Below are 24,119 nucleotides of genomic sequence, written 5' to 3' on the forward strand. Positions count from 1 at the left end.
TTGGAGTTCAATTGCAGTCTCTTCCTAAAACTGTTCTGTGAGCACAATTCAGTTAGGTTGGTCAGCAGGTTAGTCATGTGACTAGCTCCTGGTTCAGATCTGTCTTGCCTGCGAGGTTTGTGGATTCCTCCAAGCTTACCAGACACCCTCAGTGAGGGTGCGGGGTGGTGGTGGTGGTGGGTGTTGGGGGGGTGGGGGGGGGCCGGGCGGTGGGTGGTGCGTGGAATGCTGGCTCTTACACATTCAATGACTCTCGATGTCTCTTGATCATTGCTGTTGACAAAACCCATCTGGCTCATTGAATCAGGGAGTGTTCCCATTGTCTTTCCATGCAACTGTCTTTCGAATGCAAATGTGCAGCCATGTCTTCAGCCACTGTTCTGTGTTTTTTTTTAAATAAGTTATTTCAATGTCCAGTAAACGTTCAAGTAATAGTGTTCCATTTGACAAAATTAATATGTTTCTATTTGACGGGTGTGGTTTCTGTTGCAACAGGTTCAGTGAGTGGGCAACCAGTTGGCAGATGGAATATGATGTAGGGAAGTGTGAAGTTATTCATTTTGGTCGTAAGAATAGAGAAACAGAATATTTTTTTAAAGTTGTCAAACTTTTAAGTGTCGATGTTCAAAGAGACTTGTGTGTGCTTGTACAAGGAACTCAAAGTTAGCATGCAGGTACACAAGCAATTGGGAAGGCAAATGGCATGTTGACCTTTATTGCAAGGGAATTGGAGTACAGGTATAACGAAGTCTTGTTAAGTTTTGGTAAGGTCACATCTGTGTGGAGCTTTGGTCTCCACATTTAAGGAAGGATATACTTGCATGGAGGCGGTACAGCGAAGGCTGACTAAATTGAACTCTAGGATGAGGGGTTTGGCATATAATGAGAAGCTGAGTAAATTGGGCCTATATTCTCTGGAGTTTAGAAGAATGAGAGGCGAGCTCATTGAAACATACAATATTCTGAAGGGGCTGGATAGGGTAGACATTGAGAGATTATTTCCGCTGGTTGGGGAATCTCAAACACGGTGGCACAGTCTCGGAATAAAGGGTTGATCATTTAGGACTGCGATGAGCAGAAATTACTTCATTCAAAGGGTTGTGAATCTTTAGAATTCTCTATCCCAGAGGCTTGTGGATGCTCCGTTGTTGAAGACATTGAAGGTTGGGATAGACAGATTTTTGGTCTCTAGGAATCAAAGGGCGGGAAAGTGGCATTGAAACCTATGATCAACCATGACATCATTGAATGGTGGAGCAGACTTGATTGGACCATTTGGTCTACTCCTGCTCTTATTTCTTGTGTTTTAGTTCATCAGTTCATTTATACAGCTCATAATTGTTCCAGTTAACTTTAGTTCATAACTGCTCCTTGCATGAGCGTAACAATAGGGAAGGGAAGTTCTCTGAAACTTCCGAGAAAGTTACTTTAAATTAGCAGTGTTTAAAATTTGGATTAAAATGGCAATATGATGAACTTGTGATTTATGCGTACGCACCTTCAATAGTAGCAGTAATGTACTAATTTAGGCAAAAGGAAATCCTTAACCCAAAAATGTACTTATAATCTGATAGTAAGCTCTTTTTTCAAGTGTTTGGCCAGTTTTATTTCTCTGATGTGCTTTACAGAACTATACATGACTATTTTATATGACAGCCGTCAGTACAGTCTTGCAAAAGGGCCTTGGTCGTTTGAGATGCCTTGAGACATTCTGTTTCAGAAGATTCAAATAACGCTGTCTTATAAAATGGAGTCCTGAGCATAAAATGAATTCTTAAATCAAACATTTGCTCTTAGAGTTCCTAACAGCTCCCATCACTGGAAATGGAGGCTTTGTCTCGCCAGGGGCCTTTTTCCTCCATCAAATATGACTTGCATTTGTAGAGGCCCTGGAGCTACTTCATATGCTGTTGCTCAGACTTCCATCAGTAGTGACATTGGTGTCAGATTAGCATAAGACTCAGTCCTTCATTTCAATAGAATAGTCCAAGAGCTGTGGGAGCAATGCACATTTGAAATGAAGTCAAATTGTTCCAAGTTGTGAGTGTTCTGAATTTAGTAAACAATCTATTCATTCTCAAGCATTTTAGAAACATTACAACTCATTTTTATGATGTGGTACAAGAGTATAAAAATGTTCAGTTCTTCAAAATGCAAATAAAATATTGCTTTACTGAGATTTAAACCTATTACGATATTAGCCCCAATCCTGAAGGCTGAGGGGGTTTGCACAGTTCTGAATTCATATGTTGGGAGCAGGAGTAGTATTAAGTACTCCTAGCCCATTTGCAAGTTGTTAATCTGATTTCTTTTTTGTGATTCTGCTGTGACATTTAAATGCAACAGGGGCAGAATAGAGGCATGTGACACTGGTGTTGTACTTGGTTTAAAATGCGCATTCACTATCCTTTATCTCAGCCAGACCATCTGAGTAAGTGCAGGGTGCAATGAAAAGCATCACCATAGGGAACAGGTTGTTTGAATGTAGTGTCTACCACTGCCCTGGCTGCCAGTAGCTAATACAGTACTGACCAGGGTTGAACCTGGAACCTTCCTTCTGTAAGCACAGTTACAAAGTAGATACTGCATTTATGAATTGAACCATCAAGGAATTTCTACTCATTATTTTTATGATGCATGTGAGTGTTTATAACAAATGAGAATAAAGCTGATCTAATGTTTTTGTGTAAAATATTTTCTTCTGGTTTTGTAGCTCTGGTGTGTGATAAAATTTTAAGACAATCTATTATATAGTGCTATAGCAGCACACTTGGCTCTCTTTTTCTGTGGGTTAAAGCCCCCACCCCAGGACTTGAGCATGTAATTAAGGTTGGCACTTCAGTGCAGGTAGTCAGGGCCGGATGGCCACTGGGGCATCCAATGCTCTGCTTCGAGGATGTTTGCAAGCATGACGTGAAGGTCCTCAATGTCGACTATCGTACCTGGGAGTCACTAGCTGGTGAAAGAAGGGAAATGGCGACACATCCTGTAAACTGGTATGCGCTACCATGACCACCAGTTGCTACAGCAGCTTGGCAAGAGGCACCAAAGTCAAAAACAAAAACTCTCAGCGCCACTTGGTTGCTTCACATGCGACACTTGTGGCAGAACCTGCCTCTGAAGGATTGGCCTTCACAGCCATCAGCAAAGGTGCACCAAGAGAAGACACCCCACCAAAATGGATTACTTGCTGTGCGTACATCATCTTTTGTAGATGGAAGGATGTCAACCAACCATGCAGTACTCTGGGAGTGTGGCATTTTTGGAGGTGCTGTCTTGAAGACTTTAAATCAAGGTTATGTCTTTCATGCAATCCCATAGCACCATTCAAAGAAGGTCAAGCAATTCTTCCAAATTTCCTGGCCATGTATCCCTCAGACAGTACCACCCAAATCAGATTGACTAGTTGGGAATCCCACTGAGGGTCCTTAGAGTGCACAAATTGGCAGTCACTTTTGCCTGAATAATAAGTGACTACACTTCAAAACAATATTTCATTGGCTGGTTTGGGGTGTCTTGAGGACATGATATATACTACACAAGTACAAATTCTTCTTTAGATGGATTAAATCATTTGTTCATTAAATCATGTTATCATTTAAAGATTACTGGAGAATAGCATGGTTTTATATGTTTGGTGTAATAATCGCTAGTGAAGGAAGATATCCAAGCATAACTTAATTATATGGGAAAGTGAGGGTAATATGAGAGGCAAAAGAATCAACTAGAAAACTGACCACTTCCCCAGTGGCTCAATTGATAAATGTTTTGTCTTCAATGGAATAAAACAATGCAGGGAAGGAAGGAAGGTCCCATGTTCAGTCTCCAGTCTACAATGGCTTAACTGCTGAAGGGACAGTAGTGTGTTACAGTTAACATTAGCAACTAGGGCTAGGGAGTGATAAAAATCAGCTAGGGTTCTACTTCTGGTTGCTGTGCAGTGTGTGTGTGCGTGCATCAAATGAAAACTAGATTGAGTTAGCTTGTTAATCAACACCTTCAGAAGTGAAGAGGAGAAAATGAGAAAAAAGAAAATGAATCTTGCACAATAAACAAAAAGTCTTCGATATGATCCTGAAGAATTCACAGAAACCTTGGTTTCCTATAAAAAGAGCTTCTGTTTCTGCAAGACAGACAGCAAAATAAAAACAGCGCAAAGGCAAGAGGAAGGTGACAGTGAATCAATAATTGTCAGATTTGCTGATCACTATGCTGGAGCAAGTTCTCAGTGAACTCTGGGAGATGTCTTTTTTGGTGCAACTGTTCGCATGTAATACAACAGTGTTAAACAGCCTGGACATTAAGAAATCAGGTGGCTTAACTTCAGGGATGTGGATTTTTAGAATATTAATAAAGTCTTAATTGCACAATTTTTAATGCTGCTGTTTCTTAGAAACATTTAAATAACTGTTGGTTTTTTCAAATCAGTGGAAACTTTGGCTCAATTTACCAACTTAATAAAATTCTTTGAGGAAGTGACAAAGTTGATTGATGAGGGAAGGGCTGTAGATGTCATATACATGGACTTCAGTAAGGCGTTTGATAAGGTTCCCCATGGTAGGCTGGTGGAGAAAGTGAAGGCGCATGGGGTCCAGGGTGTACTAGCTAGATGGATAAAGAACTGGCTGGGTAACAGGAGACAGAGAGTAGTAGTGGAAGGGAGTTTCTCAAAATGGAGACGTGTGACCAGTGGTGTTCCACAGGGATCCGTGCTGGGACCACTGTTTGTGATATACATAAATGATTTGGAGGAAAGTATAGGTGGTCTGATTAGCCAGTTTGCAGATGACACTAAGATTGGTGGAGTAGCAGATAGTGAAGGGGACTGTCAGAGAATACAGCAGAATATAGATAGATTGGAGAGTTGGGCAGAGAAATGGCAGATGGAGTTCAATCAGGGCAAATGTGAGGTGATGCATTTTGGAAGATCTAATTCAAGAGTGAACTATACAGTAAATGGAAAAGTCCTGGGGAAAATTGATGTACAGAGAGATTTGGGTGTTCAGGTCCATTGTTCCCTGAAGGTGGCAACGCAGGTCAATAGAGTGGTCAAGAAGGCATACGGCATGCTTTCCTTCATCGGACGGGGTATTGAGTACAAGAGTTGGCAGGTCATGTTACAGTTGTATAAGACTTTGGTTCGGCCACATTTGGAATACTGCATGCAATTCTGGTCGCCACATTACCAAAAGGATGTGGATGCTTTGGAGAGGGTGCAGAGGAGGTTCACCAGGATGAGGGGGGACCTGATTGAGGTGTACAAAATCATGAGGGGTATAGACCGGGTGGATAGCAAGAAGCTTTTTCCCAGCGTGGGGGATTCAATTACTAGGGGTCACGAGTTCAAAGTGAGAGGGGAAAAGTTTAGGGGGGATATGCGTGGAAAGTTCTTTATGCAGAGGATGGTGGGTGCCTGGAACGCGTTGCCAGCGGCGGTGGTAGACGCGGGCACGATAGCATCTTTTAAGATGTATCTAGACAGATACATGAATGAGCAGGAAGCAAAGAGATACAGACCCTTAGAAAATAGGCGACAGGTTTAGATAGAGGATCTGGATCGGCGCAGGCTTGGAGGGCCGAAGGGCCTGTTCCTGTGCTGTAATTTTCTTTGTTCTTTGAGTCATGCTGAGTACCGTAACCAGCACAGCATAATATATGATCTGAGAGCTGGCACCAATACAGTGTTGCAGGCTTGGCAGATTCTACACACCTGTGTTGAAAGTGTAGGAAAATATTGAAATATAAGGCATCTTTTTAAAATATTAAATCACTCCCTTGTTCCCTTACAATCAACAGATCTAACCAGTATTAGAATTGCATGGGGGAGAAAATATATCTTATGCAACGGATTGATGCTAATTATCCTGTGTGATTTATTACAGTCATAATCAACGGACATCATCGTTCAGGCACCCAGTGACTGGGCAGATTTCACCAGAAAACACTGAATACATCCTGAAAGAGCAGTAAGTATTGTGTTGAATTAGTGAGTGCTGGAGCTATGACTCTGGAACTTTATTTTCATACATTAATTATCATAACTGGCTCTAATCCTAATATGAAAGGAACACTGCTTGTAATTACTTCAAATAAGTATGATCAGTTACCGTGCCTATGTAGCTGGCATGTCTGCTTTTATGTTTGTTGTTTGAAGTGTGGTGTATTTTAAAGTTGTTAGTATTTTGAGCACTATGCTTTGTTTCTGGTGAAGTGCTAACTTAAAGGGATATCATCAGGGTGGTGAAAGGCACCTCAATAATTAACAGTCAAACTAAATATACCAGGAAGGTTCCTCATATGATTTCTGGTTGGTCTTAAATTTGCTGATCTCAGCTGGGGGAGCAGGAGGATTCCGTAATTGGCCTCAATCCTACTGCTTTGGGAGGAACAAAATACACTGCAGTCTGTTGATCCCTGCTGGAAGTTTATGGGTGAGGGCAGGATTGGGTTGTAAGGCCCATGGAGCCATAGTCCAGTAAGGAGTTGAACATTTGGGAGGGATGGGGAGTGGTGGGAATTGGAGGGGACAATTTGTATGTATTGTTATTTCGTCCGAGCACATTGCATAAGAATAGATTTTCAGTCTTCTTGATAGTGGTGTAAAGAACTACCGAAGGCAATGGCTTGGATTTTGTGGTCAGTGATGAATGAATTGCGCTTGCTGTTCCTTTATATCTGCAGCTGTCCACAAAGTGAACTATTGGACTGTAACTTATGGGAATTGGAGAACCATTTCAGTGTAATGCCCTCTACAGGCGATCTGGAACTTTGTGAACAGGGCAAGCAACACTGGCTGGAATTTTATTTTCCACGCACGACTGGGCTGGTGGCGGTGGGGGCTGTAAAATTGAGTGGGAGGTGGGGGGCGGGCCCATTTCCAGATCGCCCTGCCCAGGCCAAACGAGGTCCTCAAGTTGCCAATTAACTGTCACTTAAGTGCCTCCTCCTGTCATAGCTGGTATTTTACTGGCGGCGGGCAGGTGGCACAGGCCCTCTAGGAGGTCGCCAAGTAAAACCTGGCAGCCTCCTAGCAGGCTGGGTGAAGGCCCCTCCTGATCGAGCACCTTGCGCCTGGCGGAGGGCCTCCCCATTGCCCAACCAGCCCCACTACACAGTGCTCATGCCCCCCCACCCACCCCCCCGGCAGCCGCCACCTCTTGCCTCGCTGGGGCCCAGCTGATTGTGCCCGGCAAGGCCCAGAGACTTACTTTTTTGCCACACCGGCGTCCACGATCCTGCTGCGGTTGGGTGCATTCCCAGCAGTGGCCATCGCTCTCCGTGATGCTGCTCGGATTGAGAGCTGCTGGTCCACTGATTGGCTGGCAACTCCATTAGACGGGACTTCCCGCCACAAAGAGGCGGAAGCCCCATCTGAGGCCAGTTAAGGGCCTGGGGAGTGTAAAATCCTAGTGTGGCTCCCCAGACCCGGCGGAAGTGGGCTTGCCTCAACTTTTTGGCCGCTGGGAGGGGGCCTCCCGCCCAACATAAAATTCCGTCACTGTCTCTCTTCAGCCTGTCAGTTTAAGAATCCTTACTGAGATGCAGAGTCTAAAGCAGGGAGTGTATGTTAGAATATTTAGTTCAATTAAAATAATGTAGAGAAAGTGAAATAAAGATGGAGATCAGAGAGAAAGATAAAAGGCAAAAAAAACTTTTACATTTATTTTAAATCTCCAACAATAATTAAGATCTGAAAGACTGCACATTTGTAAAAGAAAATTTTCAGTGACAGAGTTTGTAGTAATTAAGACTTATGCAGTGAAAAATACACTTGCGCATTGAATGGACAAGATCTTAACTTTTTGTGGTGTGTTTAGTGGATATCTAGTGGGTAAGTACCACAACTTCACATCCTTCATGTGCATTGGTGCCAAATCTGTTGGCAAGGTGGTGGTGCCGTGAAACTTGAGCAGGGCAAATTGGACAGCAGCTTTGATTTTATGCGCTTTATTGCACATGTCCAATTTACTCCATAATAATGGTGAGCACTGATAGCTTTGCCGTTATTGTTACTGCAAAATCTGGGCCATTGTCTCCAGGGATTATAAACGGGTGAATTTTTTTCTCCGGCAGCTTTTTCCTCGTGTTCTGGAACTTGAGTGTCAAACTTATCAGTGAAACTGAAGAAAGAACTTTCATGTTCTCAGAATGTTCCAAAGAACTTCTTAATTAGTGAATTATTTTTTGAATTGCAACCACTGTTGTGAATTTGGCAAACACAGCAGCTAAACTTGCACAGCAAGATCCCATAAATAGCAAATGCGATGAATGTGCAGTTGCTCATTCTTTGTGGTGCTGGCTGAGGGAGAAATATTGACCAGGACACTGGAGAAACTCCCTGCTCTCTTCACATAGTGCCTTTTCCATCCACCTGGCCAGATAGATGGGATCTCAGTTTGATGTCTAATTTGAAAGATGGCATCTCCAACAATGCTGCAATCTTCTCAAACTACACTGAATTGTGGATCTTGATTATGTGCTGAAATCCTGAAATACGATTTGGACACATAGTCTATTGACTTAGGGACATAGGAACAGGAGTAGGTCATTTAGCTCTTTCAGCCTGTTCCACTATTCAGTGAGATCATGGCTGATCTGTGACCTAATATACCTGCCCTTGATCCATGTCCCTTAATACCTTCGGTTGTTAATTTTAAATCCAAGATTGATAGATTTTTTTTTAACAATTGACATAGGATCAACCACCATTTTCAGAAGAGAGTTCCAAGCTCCTACCCTTTGCGTGTAGTGTAGGACAAAAAAAAACCTTTAAATGAATTCATGGCACAAAACTTGAAAATATTACTTGTTATGTCCTGCGATGAACTGAATTGGACTGAAAACAGAATATCTTGTGCAAATTTAAGACTTTCCAAAATAAAGCCGCTGAACTGTGAAACTAAAACAAATGCTAGGAGGAAAAGTAGGAGAGATTAGTGCAGGCAAGTGAAACATTGGTATCTGAATTTATGAAGAATAGACCTTGGGAAGGCAAAAGAAATTAGATAGATGGAAAATACAAACCTCTTTTTCTGGAAGATTGACTGCAAAGGGCTTCACATGTTGGAAAATTGATGGTGAAAGTGAAAGAAAGATGGCCAGCTTTGTGGGCAAGTTCATGTCCTATGGTTTAAACAAAGGGCGCAGAATATAATTAGGTATTGTGCATTTTTAAAGAAGCTTCATAGGATGATGTGGCCTGTGAATATAGTAACACAGGCTCATCACCCGTAAAGGGGTGTAAGAGGTTAAACACCCATCGGAGAGCTTTACTGCAGTCATGAGAGACCAGCACTGCAGTCGAGGGAAGGAGAAACCTGAATTGGTGTCCAGGTATCATTCAGATAGATCTACACTGCACTCCCACCAAGGCCAGTATATCCTTCCTGAGGTTTAGTTCCCTGAATTGCTCGCATTACTCCAGGTGTGGTCTAACCAGGGCTGTGTATAGCTGCAAAATTACTTTTACCCCCTTGTATCCTCTAGGGAGAAAAGCCAGAATTCCATTTGCCTTTTTGATTATTTTCTGTACCTGTCCATGATATTTTTATGATCTATGTACGTGGACCCCGCAGTCTTTTTGGACCTCCATTGTTTCTAGCTTTTCACCATTTAGAAAGTACTCTTCTATCCTTTTTAGGTTCAAAGTGGGTGACCTCGCACTAGCATATATTGAAATTAATTTGCCATAGTTTTGCCTATTCACTTAACCTATTAATACTGCTTTGTAATTTTACGCTTTCATCTATACTGCTTACGGTGCCACATATCTTTGTGTCATCAGTAAATTGGGAAATGTGGCTCTCTATTCCATCATCTAAGTTGGTAATAAATACAGTGAATGGCTAACACCGCACTTGGGGTTGAGGGTACTACCAAAACTGACTCTAGGCTCAGTTGATAGCAAAACCAAGTCAGTTGATAATTCAGCTAATTGAAGAAAACTGTCACATATCTGTTCTTTGGAGGGAGGTACAGAAAAAAAAGGAGAGAAAAAGGTGGAAGGAGAAATTGCTGTTTTGATGGCAGTTATTTGCATTAGTTACCAATGGAAATCATGCAGTGAATCTTTATGAATTATCTGATTGAGTGAAGTGCTCACCATAGTTAATATTTGAATAGTGCAAATCCTAGAAGTACATGGATGATTGTTGTTAACATAGATGTAATGTATATTTAGTGTAGGTGTTATTAGACATTTTGTAAAATTTATTTGGTGCAGCTATACTTCTACGGTTTAATGGAACCTGGTGAGAAATGTTTTTTTTTGTTTCTCACTTGTTTTCTGCTCTCGTCTTCTGGTGGTACTGACACTTGCAGGGGTACAGCTCCAGGGCCATTGGATGCCCTGCCATATCTTGTCCAAATGCCCATTCTTCACACACGTGAACCTAGCCAATGAGTGAGGTAATGAGGGTGGTGATGGTAATGTCACTGGACAAGTAATCCAGAGCCCAGGCTAATGCTCTGGGGATACGCGTTCAAATCCCACCACAGCAGATGGTGAAATTTGAGTTCAATTAATAAATCTGGAATTTAAAAAAAAGCTAGTCTAATGGTGACCATGAAGCCATTGTCGATTGTTGTTAAAACCCATCTGCTTCGCTAATGTCCTTTTAGGGAAGGAAATCTGCCATCTTATCTGGTCTGGCCTACATGTGACTCCAGACCCACAGCAATGCAGTTGACACTTAAATGCCCTCTGAAATGGCCTAGCGAGTCACTCAGTTCAAGGGCAATTAAGGATGGGCAATAAATGCTGCTTTAGCCAGCGACGCCCCCATCCCACGACTGAATAAAAAAAAAGTATGGGCAGTGTGTGACATTACAGTCTAGCTGAACCTATTTCTTGCCTGACATCCCTACACATGCAGTTTCCACCTCATCCCTGGATCATTACCAGCATTGAAAAAGCGGCTGTTTTTTTTATTTTAAAGAAGCGTAGTACTGAAGTCATGAGAGCATCTCTACCACTGTCTGAGATCAACATGGACCAGGATTGAAGCTGGGATGTTCCTGATTAATTCAAACTGGGTCATTAGAGGGGTCAATTTTTGCAATTTCTCATCTGGATTTGTTGTACGGCATATGGATTGTGCAAATTTTTTGCCCACAATAACCATGAGAGTTATTTTTAGAACAAGTAAGTGAGAATCCAGTTGGCCTATTCATTCAAGATGTAACTGATATTTGAGCAACAGTTCATTTTTATTATTTGGTACTCATAATTACTGCTCTGAATTTATTTGTAAGTGATTATCTTCTAGCCTAATATTTTCCACTCATATTTTCAAATTGCAAATTGAAATGTACAAGAGGAGGATACGTTCATCTTAGCATTGTTATGCCTCGGGTCTATGCAGCTCTTGCATAGAATCACAGAACAAATGAGCATTGCCTTGTGAGATCTATTATGTAGTGTTTTAAAAAAAAAGATAAAAATGTGTAGCACATGAATGTATACTCTTAGCAGAGGCAAATTAGTGCTGCATTATTATGATCTCCCCCACCCCCGCTCTCTTCCCCCCCCCACCCCCCCCCACCCAAAGCCGCACAGAATAAGAAAAGCACAATTGCCATCTGGGAAAAAACTGGATAATCTGTGTGAAGTCCTCCATCCCACCCCACCCCCATTAAAAGGAAGAATAGCAGTTAGAAGGTCCGCAGGGATTAAAAACTATTCATATGTGACACAACTTTACTGTTAGCAACATAGTGAATACAGCTCCGGTGGAAATAAAAGAACAAGTCCAGAAATGTGCAATGGAAAAGACGACGATTATTTTGTTTTAGTTCTAGCCTATTTTCTGATCTGTGGTCATATAGCACTCATTTTCCAACAACTGTTAGGTTGCAGGCCTGATGTTGAGCAATCACTGCAGCTGTTAGTATCAGTAATAGAACCCCAGAGAACCAGCCATGTGTTCTGTCACATCCCATGCGTTCAGTTACTATGGCAGCAGTAGATGAAAAATATAAGCACCTGGGTTACAGTGGCTGAAACTTAAGCAAGTGGGTGAGGACAACAATTAATTTTGCTGTTTTCACAGCTTAAATGTAGCATTCACTGTGGTAAGTACAATTCATTATGGAGTTGGTGGAATATTGTGTGAAATATTTCTGTATTTAGTTTAGAAAGAAAAGGTGTAGCATCATTTAAGTGCCTTTATTAATAGATGTTCTCTTAGTCCTGTACAATTAAATTCATGAAGATTACCTTCTATTTAACGACTTCGACAGATATTTGTGCAAATGTAATGCTATTATAAATATATTTTGAAAATTAGAGAATAAAGGACCACTTGCCAAGACTAGATGAAATGTAGTGTATATGTAAAAACAAATTTATTTTTAAAAAATGTATTCTTCAGACTGGCAATACAACATTTATTGCCCATCCCTAGTTGCCCTGATGGTGGCAGGCTATCTTATTGAACTGCTGCAATGCCTCTGGTGATGTTGATCCCACAATGTTGTTAGGTCGAGAGATTCAGGATTTTGACCCAGCAATGAGGAACAGTGTACATGTCCAAGACAGAATGGTGTATGACTTGTGGTCGGGGGTAATGGTGTTCTTGAAATCTCAGTTCATTGGAGGGGGAAGAGTATCCAGTCCAGTGGTAGCGGCACTGGTAAGGCAGACTGCTTTGGTCTGGATGGTGCTTAGCTTCTTGAGTACTTTGCACCTGTGTTCATCAAGGCTCAGGGTGAATTTCCAATCTACCATGACTTGAAATTTGCACATGATGGAGAGGGTTTGAGAAGTCCAGAGATGAGCTATCTCTCTTTTAAAATAAAAACAGCTTGTGCGTTGTACGTCTAGTCCGTTGTTGATATGGTTGGTCTCGTTAAACATCTAGTCAGTGGTGACCCCAAGGATGTTGGTCCTGGTATACTTTACAATGGTGGTGCTGTTGAAGATTGGAGGAAATAGTTGAAACTTTTCTTGTTGGAGATAGCTATTACCCTACACTTAGGGCACAAATCTTCCCTGGATGTTATCCAAGTCTTTCTGTATGCTGACATGGTCTACTTCATTGTTAGAAGAGTTGTGAATAGTACTGTATATTTTAGATTCGTTGGGGGACAGCTTCATTCCTAATCATAGGATGAAAGAAGATCATTGATAGTTGATGGTTGGGCTGACGATAGTTTGCTGAAGAACACCTGCAAAGGGGATACTGTGATTTGCCGCGAACAAACCATCTACTTTAGTGTCGTGTATTATCAGCACCGCTGAGGATGTTTTTCCCCTTTTGATTCAGTTTTGCCAAGGCTCCTTGGTGCCAGACTCAGCCACTTAATGCAAGGTGGGGTAAGCTAATTGGGTAGACCTTGGCATCTGTGATGGTCAGGACCTGGGGAGGGAGCCCAGTGAATCGTCCACTTGACGCTTTTTGCTGAAGACTGAAGATTTTGGCAAAGATTTCAGCCCTGCCTCTTCCATTCACTTGCTGATCACCACCATATTTATGAATGAGAAGGTTAACAAAACCATCTCATAGTCGTTGCTCGGTGTCCACCACTGTTCTCGACTGGATGAGGTAGTGCGATAGAGATTTGCTCAGAACTGTTGGTGACTTTGCAGTCTACTGCTTTTGGTGTGTATCATGCTGGTACTCCAATGTAGTAGCTTGCAGAGGTAGGTGCTTTGTTCTAATATAGCTGGTGCGGCTCAGGGCATGCTATTTATGTTTCCCAGTAAGCCAGAGTTGGTTTTGGAAACGTTGGGCCGTGCAGTTTCATATGTGGTGGTATAAAATACTGCTGTTGCTGATGGCCCATATGATGTCCAGTTCTGGGTTACTAGATCTTGGCTTAGTCTGTCCCACTTACCACAATGGTAATGCTGCATGACATGAAGGAGTGTGTCCTCACAGTAAAGATGAGACCTTATCTTCGCAATCACTGAGTGGTGCCATCATGGAGAAACACAGGTGTAACAGGCAGGTTGGTGAAGACATGGTCAAGTAAGTTACTTCTTTCTGTTAGTTTCTTCATCACCTGACACAGTCCAAGTGCTGTCAGTGCTGATACTTCTTAGGCATTCTGATTGATGGACATTGGAATCCCAGAGTACAGTCTGAATCCTTGGTTTCCTCAGTGCTACCTCCAAATAATGTTCAAAGTGAAGACATATGTATTTGTTAGTTGAGGGGGAATGTAGGTGGTGATTAGCAAAAGGTTTCCTTGACCTTGTCTGAACTGAAGCTATGAAGCTTCATGTGGCCCAGAGACAATGTTAAGGATTCCCATGGCCAAATCCACCTGACTTTAAACCATTGTGCCTCAGTGCCAATGGGATAGGGCATACGGAGGCATGCTAACAAAATGCTGGGATGGTCTATTTCTTCACTGCCTCTGGATTTTATGCTGATCTCCAACTTCACCGCCGTCTTTCTGCTCTGTGATTAGCTTCTGAACATCACCTGGCTTGTCATTCCCATGGAAATCAGTGCGTTGATGCTTCATGCTGATTCCCACCTATCTACATCAACTTTATCCCACCACGGCACCTCTTGTACCTGGGATCCCTCCTATTGTATCCTCTCCATTCTCTGTTTACAGCCAGGATATATGTATCCTTATCTTGCTGTATAACCAGGCCTATGTAATTTGAGTTTTCTGTGTCCATTCACGTGTGCTTTGGCTGCTGTTCCGGACCCGAGCTGATCACTTCTATTTCCGCTTTTCCCCCCCCCCCTTTTTTTCTCTTGTGTTTACCCCTCCTAGACCCCTCTCTCATGCTGTCCTGCCAACGGGAGAAATGAAAGGCATATTTCTGTCCTCTCAGTACTCTGCCTTCCCAAGTCCCTGCCCCAAAACTTCTGTGCTCCTCGACCTTCCTACTTTGCTGCTGCTGTCCCACACTTCATTACCTCTTAGATATGCCTAAAGCTTCCTTCTGTGCCTCTTTAGGCATCCTTCAAAGGACCCATTGGGAACATCAATGCCGCCTTAGGAGCAGCAACCCCAACTGCTCCATCCTACTCTGTCAGTGACCACCTCGCCCAGTGCGCCCACTGAAGGATAAATGTTCTTTCTTTCTTTCCATCTCACTTATCCCTCCCAAGCCCCACCCTGTGGACTCTGGATCAGCTATACCACCCCCTCTGCATCTCCCTTAAAATGTCTGTTAATTTATGCACAAGGCCCTTGCTCTCCATCAGCTTATTATGGATGATTGTGTCGACATCATGGCCTTGTTGAAAACCTGACAGAAGTGAGATGACACCTTCCCTCTAAATGAAGCCTCCTCGCATAGCTGTACCTTCCTCCATTTGCCGCGATGGTGGTATGACTCATATCACCAATCACACCTTGCTCTTTCCCTCTACTCCTCTAGCACCTTCTCCTCCTTTGACCATCGCATTTTGTTCCACTCCTCTCACCTCATTTAAATTCCTCATTCTCCACTGCCCACCCAACTATCATGCCAATTTTCTCTGAGATACCGTGACTGCTTTCTCCCTCAACCCCTGCACCGAACAACGTCTCATTCTCAGTGATTTCAACTTCCATCTCAACTCATCATGGTCTCTCTCCTGGATGTTCCCTACCCTTTTATCCTCCCTAACTCTCTTCCTCCATGTAAGCGCCCCACTGCATATTCATGGCTATCTCATGTAGCCTCACTGCTTCCATCATTTCGATCATTTCCTTGTATCATCCTCACCCACACCCTATTTCCTCTCTAATAAAAACAAAAATTGCTGGAAAGTACTCAGCATGTCTGGCAGCATCTGTGGAGAAAGAAGCACAATTAACTTTTCAGGTCAGTGACCTTTCATCAGAACTGGCAAAGGTTAGAAATGTAATAGGTTTTAAGCAAATAAAGTGGGGGTGGGGCAAAAAAGAACAAAAGGGAAGATGTTGATAGGACATAGGGTCACAGAGAATAACTGACAAGGAGATCATGGGGCAAAGGCAAATAGTGTGGTGAAAGACAAAGTGTTAGTGCAGAGAGGGTGTTAAATGTTCAGTTCTGTCATTTATAGCCCTCATATTGACCAATATTTCAAACATCTCTCTACCTCCTCTTTAAATACTTTCAGTGATCTAGCCTCCACAACTGTCTGGTGTAGAGAATTCCAGACATTCACTATCGCCTGAGAGAAGAAATTCCTTTGCATCTCAGTTTTAAATGAGTGTCCCCTTATTCTGTAACTATGTCCCCTAGTTTGAGATTCCCCCCACCAGTAGAAACATCTTCTCAACATCTACCCTGTCAAGCCCCCTCAGAATTTTGTACATTTCAATAAGATCACCCTCATTCTTCTAAACTCTAATGAATAAAGGCGTAACCTGTTTAGCTGTTCTTGATAAGTCAACCCCTTCATTCCAGGAATCAGAATAGTGAATCTCTTTCGAACCGCCTCAATGCCAGTATATCCTTTCTTAAATACGGGGACCAAAACTGTACACAGTGCTCCAGGTGCAGCCTCACCAACACCCTGTACAGTTGTAACAAGACTTCCCTATTTTTAAACTCCAACCCCCTAGCAATAAAGGCCAAAATTCCATTTGCCTTCTTAATTACTTGCTGCACCTGCATGCTAACTTTTTTATGTTTCATGCACAAGAACACCCAGATCCCTCTGTGCTGCACTTTTTTGAAGTCTCTCTCCAGTTAAATAATAGTCTGCCTTTTGTTTCTTCCTACCAAAGTGCATGACCTCACACTTACCTACATTAAACTCCATCTGCCAAATTTTTGCCCACTCACTCAACCTATCTATATCCCCTTGCAGATTCCTTATGTCCTCATCACAACATGCCCTCCCACCTATTTTTATATCATCAGCAAATTTGGATATATTACACTCTGCCCCCTCCTCCAAGTCATTAATATAGATAGTAAATAATTGAGGCCCTAGGACTGATCCTTGTGGCACTCTACTAGTTATGTCTTTCCAACCTGAAAAAGACCCATTAATCCCAACTCCGTCTTCTGTGAGTTAACCAATCCTCAATCCTTGCTATCACATTACCCCTAATATCGTGAACTCTTATCTTGTGCAATAATCTTTTATGTGGTACCTTATCGAATGCCTTCTGGAAATCCAAATATACTACATCTACTGGTTCCCCTTTATCAACTCTGCTTGTTATATCTTTAAAGAACTCTAGCAAATTTGTCAAATGTGATTTCCCTTTCACAAAACCATGTTGACTCTGTTTGATTGCATTAAGCTTTTCTCAATGTCCTGCTATTTCTTCCTTAATAATGGACTCTAGCATTTTCCTAACCATCGATGTTAGGCTGACTGGCCTATAGTTTCCTGCTTTTTTTGTCTCCCTCCCTTGAACACAGCATCACATTAGCGGTTTTCCAATCCACTGGGACCCTCCAGTGAGTTCTGGAATATTTCAATCAATGCCTCCACTATCTCTGCAGTCACTTCCTTTAAAACCCTTGGATGTAGGCCATTAGGTCCTGGCAACTTGTCTGCCTTTAGACCCATTAGTTTGTCAAATACTTTGTCCCTCGTGATAGAGACTGTTACAAGATCTTTCCTACCATTAGCTCCTTGCTTATCTGATATCTGTGGGATGTTTATAGTGTACTCTGCCATGAAGACTGATGCACAATATTGGTTTAAATTATCTGCCATTTCCCTGTTCCCCATTATCAATTCTCTAGTCGCATCCTCCAAGGGTCCCATGCTCACTTTAGCTACCCTCTTTTTATATACCCTTAGAAGCTCTTGCTGTTTTTTTTATATTTCTTGCTAATTTACTTTCATAATCATTTTTCACCCTCTTTATTAGCTTGTTAGTCATCCGCTGCTGGTTCCTAAAAAAAAAAAAAACAATTCCCAATCCTCTGGCCTACCACTAGTTTTCGCCGCTTTGTCTGCCTTAATGTTTGATTGGATACTGTGCTTGACTGCCTTTGTTAACCACGGGTAGTTCATTTTTCTCATCGAGTCCTCCTTTTTGACCAGGATAAATTTTTGCTGAGCATTATGAAATATCTGCTTAAATGTCTGCCACTGCTCATCCACTGACCTTCCCCTTAGTCTATTTTCAGTTGAACTGCCTTGGGGCATTTTACTGCGTTGCCATTTCTTATTGCTGCCTTTTATGAATTTGTGAATAAAACTATTGACTACTTAGTGAGGCAGCTTTCTCAGCTTGGACATAAGACACCTGATACTGAAGAGAACTTTGTAGGTTCGACTGGGCTGGGATGAACTGAGAGTTGCCCCGATCTGCTACCTGATAATAGGTCCTTCTCATATTTCTCTCATGCTGGTGTTCTATACCCCTTTTAGAAGGCATTCAGAGCTTGTCACATATTGTGGGGTTTAAGTCACATATCCCAGACTAAGCATAGGTGGCAGGTTCATTAGCGAAGCATCCATAACAATCTGACCATTTGAACAGTCACTTTTTCTTTGTGCCAGTTCAAAATGAACAGATTTATTGAATTCAATTTCACGACTTGCCACAGTAAGATTTGAATTCACAGTGGAAGTTGCAAGTGTAGTGCTACAACCACTTTAGGACCATACCTGATAGAACCATCTCTGTAATCCAGGTCCACTATGATTTCACCATGGTACTTAGTCAGTGTAGGCTGAAACTTTCTCGCCCTGCAACTGCTTAACCATTATGTCACAGATCCACCACCCAGACAGGGAGGTGTTCCAAATGGCAGGCATTTAATGACTGAAGGAGGAGCCGCCGAAGGAACAACAGAAAAAGTATGGAACGTGGAGAATCTTTAGAGAGTCACAGAAGAGACCATTCCGCCCATCGAGTCCAAGCTGGCTCTCTGTAGAGTAATCCAATCAGTCCCACTCCCCCGTAGCCCTGCAAGTTTATTTCTCTCAAGTGCCCAACCAATTTTCTTTTGAAATCATTTGCCGTCTTCAATTTCACTACCCTTGTAGGCACAAAGTTCCAGGTCATTACCATGGAAAGGTCACAGATCTGAAACATTAACTCTGTTTCTCTCTCCACAGATGGTGCCAGACCTGTTGAGTATTTCAAGCACTTTCTGTTTTTATTCCAGGTCATTACCACTCACTGTGTAAAAAAAACTTCTTCCTCACATCCCTCCTGCATCTCTTGTCCAAAATCTTAAATCTGTGTCCCTTGTCCTTGTACTGTCAGCTAAGAGGAACAGCTTTCTTTTGTCCATCTTGTCTAAACCTGCCATAATCTTGTACATCTCTATCAAATCTCCCCTGAATTTCCTTTGCTCCAAGGAGAACAACCCCAGCTTCTCCAACCTAACTTATAGCTAAAAATTTCATACCTGGAACTATTCTGATAACTCTCCTCTGCGCCCTCTTGAGAACCCTCACATTCTTCATGAAGTGTGCTGACCAGAACTGGACACAACACTCTAGTCGTGGCCTAACCAGAGCTTTATAAAGGGTCAGCATAACATCCCTGCTTTTGTACTCAACGCCTTTATTTATGAAATCCAAGATCCCATATGTTTTGCTAATTACTCTCTCAATATGTTCTGCCACCTTCAAAGATCGATGCACATGGAGCCCCCAAGTCCCTTTGTCCCTGTGCACTCTTTGGAACTGTGCCATTTAGTCTATATTGCCTCTCCTGATCCCTGCTGCCAAAATGTATCACCTTGTACTTCCCTGTATTAAACTCCATCTGCCACTTGTCTGTCCATTCTGCTAGCCTGTCTGTGTCCTGTTGCAGTTGATGGGTATCATCCTCACTGTCTTCCACATCTCTCAGTTTGGTGTCATTGGCAAATTTTGAAATTTTACTGTATATTCCAATATCCAAGTCATTTACAGAATCAAAAAAAGCAATGGTCCTAGCAGTAAACCTCGGGGAACAAGGTATGGACTGGAATGGTTTCTAATTTTTTTGTTGAGTAAAATGATTCTTGCTGCAAACTGTCAGTAAAAACTTTAAATCTGCAAAAGGTGCAGTGTGGAGAATTATATAAAAACCCCCTGTGGGCAGCCTGCACACATGCTAGTTTGATACTGCCACAGGGTTTTGAGGCAGTGCTTGCAGGCATTACAGAGTTATCCTCTAGTCAGGGAAGCAGAGCTCTGTGCACACATTCTTTTATCCAATACATTGCCCTCTATTCCTGAAGCCATTGAATGTTGCAGGGTTACAGTTCAACTGTCTTAATTACCCCTCTGGTACTTCACCCCAGTAGGTTTTCTTTTATGTTTGAGTCTAGACTGACTATCTGAAGGCTGTGCCACTATAGGCTGAACTTGTTCTGACCTGATATGAGCAATTAAACATTTTCCAGCAGGGATCTGTGAGCAGCAGTCAATTTCAAGTACCCTCGCGGTTTGCTCTCTTACTCACCCCTGTGCGGTTGAAGCCAATTTTAGCACCTTGACCATAGCCATACCTCAGATCAACTAACTGTTCAGACTGAGGATTGAACCCAGGCCCTTCTTGGTCTGTACAGCTGAGCTGCACACTAGGGAGTGGATTTACCAACAACCACCAGAGAAGCTGGTTTGTTGTACGCAGATGTTCAGAAGCAAATTCACTATATTAACCAACATTCCTGGAGATTACAATAGGTTGAGCAATTTGTGTGTCTTGCCCATTAGCCCACTAGTTCACTTTCACCAACGATCACCCCCAGCTCTCGACTATTAAGATCGAATGTAGTCACTGCAGTAATACTTGGTTGTGAACTGTTGTTTTGCTATCTAATGTTCAGTGTTTGTGGGACTGCAAAACTCGCCTTTACACTATTGCACAGGCCAAATCCGAAACAATCCTACATTGTTTTCTTTTGCTACTTAAAAACTAGATATAACAGGAACCTGCATTTACTTGCGGATGAATTGCCACAGGGCAATAATTAAGTGCTTGAAAGACATTTTTCATTGTCAATGTATAGACAGCCAGCAATCATACTCTTTTTGTTGGTTAAAAAGATAGCCAGAGAATAAGTGAGTGCATGAACATTGTAGCATTAGTATTGATAATTGTCTGTTAAACTGTCTCGATGCTCGTTTTATATGAAAACCAAATTAGCATCGTCCCTCTACCTACCATCTACCCTCCAAACAAGTTTTTATATAAGTTGAGGTTTGAATCCATCCACAAGGAATTTATTAAGTTAATATATTGATAGTGATTGGTCTGTTCCTGATACTGCAACTTAATTTTTTTGATCCTTAATCTCAGGTTTCAAAAGATTTTTTAAAACCAGCTATTGCATTTCATTGATATTTATAATTCGGCCTCACTTTATCTGGTACAAGGTAGCTGATTATAACCAGAACAGTGAACATTTGCTCAAAAATTAGAAGTTAACCGAGATGCTATTTCTTCCCTCTCCCAATTTTGTCTCCTCTTCCTCCCTATTTTTCGAGAAGTGATAACTCATGCTTCTGTGGTCATCCAGAGACTTTTAATATATCAACCCAAGGACTACTTATGTGAGTCTAGGCATTGAGTATTGATGGCTTATTTGACTGAGGCAGGGGTAAGGGTGCGGCAGTGCCTGATCCTGTCTACTGTTTTCTCAATAGGAGTCAGTTGAAAGCAATGTGCATTAACTCTGGACACGAACCTTAATTCTATGGCCTGTGTCCTCAAGACCCTTCCCTCTCAAAGTCAGTTGAAATCAACTAATTGATTTAGGGCTTCAACCTTTCTGTTCTTTGTGGCACAGTTAGCCACTGATTCAGGTGTTTTCCTCTGAAAAGGTTGTTTGAAACCTTTTGATTATTTGTCAGATGCTATTTCAAGACTAACTTCAACTTGTATTTTACTGTTGCTTCTATCTTTTATTGATTCATTAACAGCCAACACACAGCGGTACTGATATATCCATTCCTTTCTTACCTCTAGACTTGATTATCCCAACATACTGCTTACTGGCTTCCTATGTTATTCCCTCCGAGGTCATCCACAGCTCTGCTGCCCATGTCCTAACTCTCACCAAGTCCTGTTCACCCATCATCCCTGTGCTCACTAACCTACATTGGGTCCCGGTTGAGCAATTCCTCAATTTCAACATTCTTATCCTTGTTTTTCAATCCCTCCTGGTCTCACCCCTCCCTATCTTTGTATTTTCCTTCAGTCCCATAACCCTCTGAGATATCTGTGCTGTTTCAATTCTGGCCTCTTGAGCATTCCCAATTTTAATTGCTCCACTGTTGGTGGCAGTGCCTTCAAGTGCCAAGGTTTGAAGTATTGGAATTCCTTCCCGAAACCGCTCAGCCTCTCTCCCTCTCTTTCTTCCTTTACGATACTCCTTAAAACCTTCCTCTTTGATCAAGCTTTTGGTCATTTTCCCTCATATCACTTTTTATGTGGCTTGGTATCAACTTTTGTTTAATGATGTTCAGTGAAGTGCTTTGGGATGTTTTACTATGTTAAAGGTGTGCTCTATAAGTGCAAGTTGTTATATGTCCATACTATTGATCAGCTGTATCTGTTTGCTGGGCAGCCTTCGCTGTGAGCACTCTTGCTGGTTAGAATGGACCATTTGGGTCAGACTGGAAAGGATGTTGTATCTATTCAGCTGACCAGAGTTTTACACTTAACTTAAGAAACAGGAGCTGGAGCAGGCCATTTGGCCCTTTGAGCCTGCTCCACCATTCAACCCAATCATGGCTGATCACTGATGAGGGCTAAAACAAGTTGCAAAATGATTTTGTCAAGTGCAAATCTTTTCAATCTCTATGTATTTTAAAAAAAAAGTGCATATATAATGTTTTTGTTTCATAAACCTAAGTTCAAAGCTTCAAATTTCACAGACATTAGCCTGGAAATAAATCACCTTGATCTGTTGAGTGCTAAGTATGTTTGATAATAAATGAATGGAAAAGGCTTTAGCAGAGTGTATTCATGATTTTAGCCTGTTAACTCAATACATAACAGCAGGAAATTCAGAGCTGACAATAGCACCATTCATCTTTTATGGTCGGTTTTATGACTTTGGGTAATATTTAATAACCTGCATTCTTCAGAACTGTTTGACTTCATTTAGAAACCTGATGTTGCCATTTTCCCAGCATTGTACATTGTATGAATTTTTTTTTTTACAGTGTTACTGGTTGATGACCAATTGATGAAATTTCAACTGAGTTAAGTATAAACAGTAATGAATTAGTAGTAAGAGTATTAGCACAGAGCAGGTCTCGAGGCATTAAATTTATACAAGGATTTCTGAGCTTGAGGGGCAGCTGGAGTCACTGCAGAGCATCAGGGAGGATAAGATTTTCCTGGATCATACGATCACCCCACAGGCAGTGACAGTTCAGGATAGTAGGTGGTAGGTACTAAGGAAGAAAAGGCTGACAAAATATTGTTAGAAGCGGAGATGGTAGATGTAATGGATGGGGTGAAAATTGTTAGGAAAGATGTGCTGGAAAGGCTGGCTATGCTTAGAGGGGGATAAGTTACCTAGTCTGGATGGCTTGCAACTCAGGTTGCTAAAGGAAGTGGCTGTGGAGATAGCAGAAGCACTTGCAATAATCTTGCAATCTTCTCTAGATACAGAGGAGGTGCCAGAGGATTGGAGACTGGCAAATGTAGCACCCTTATTCAAGAAAGGGTGTAAGGACATTGCTAATAACTGCAAGCCGGTCAGTTTATCAGTGGTGGTGAGATGTTGGAAACAATCAGGGAAATAATCAAAAGGCGCTTGGAGAGGTTTGGATTAATTAAGGAGAAACAGCACGGATTTGTAAGTGGCAGTTCATGCTTGACTAATCTAATTAGTGGCGCAGTGGTTAGCACCGCAGCCTCACAGCTCCAGGGACCCGGGTTCAATTCTGGGTACTGCCTGTGCGGAGTTTGCAAGTTCTTCCTGTGACTGCGTGGGTTTTTGCCAGGTGCTCCGGTTTCCTCCCACAGCCAAAGACTTGCGGGTTGATGGGTAAATTGGCCATTGTAAATTGCCCCTAGTGTAGGTAGGTGGTAGGGAATATGGGATTACTGTAGGGTTAGTATAAATGGGTGGTTGTTGGTCAGCACAGACTCGGTGGGCCGAAGGGCCTGTTTCAGTGCTGTATCTCTAAATAAAATAAAATAATTGAATATTTTAATGAAGTAACAGAGAAGGTTGATGAAGGGAAAGCAATGAATGTTATCTATATGGATTTTAAGAAAGCATTTGACAAAGTACCACATAAAAGGCT

General features: G+C 42.0%; 1 protein-coding gene across 6 annotated transcripts in view; it reads left to right on the forward strand.

The window, feature by feature from the left end:
• The window catches only part of plekha7b (pleckstrin homology domain containing, family A member 7b), a 549,182-nt gene that overhangs the window by 300,264 nt on the left and 224,799 nt on the right, over window positions 1-24,119 (forward strand). For all 6 annotated transcript variants that reach the window (XM_068046273.1, XM_068046275.1, XM_068046276.1 and 3 more), the window contains one exon: window positions 5,883-5,966. In XM_068046273.1, the coding sequence (XP_067902374.1) occupies window positions 5,883-5,966 (84 nt within the window). The remainder of the gene's footprint in view (window positions 1-5,882; window positions 5,967-24,119) is intronic.

This window comes from Heterodontus francisci, chromosome 14, assembly GCF_036365525.1.
Source record: "Heterodontus francisci isolate sHetFra1 chromosome 14, sHetFra1.hap1, whole genome shotgun sequence".
In the NCBI taxonomy this organism is placed as follows: domain Eukaryota; kingdom Metazoa; phylum Chordata; class Chondrichthyes; order Heterodontiformes; family Heterodontidae; genus Heterodontus; species Heterodontus francisci.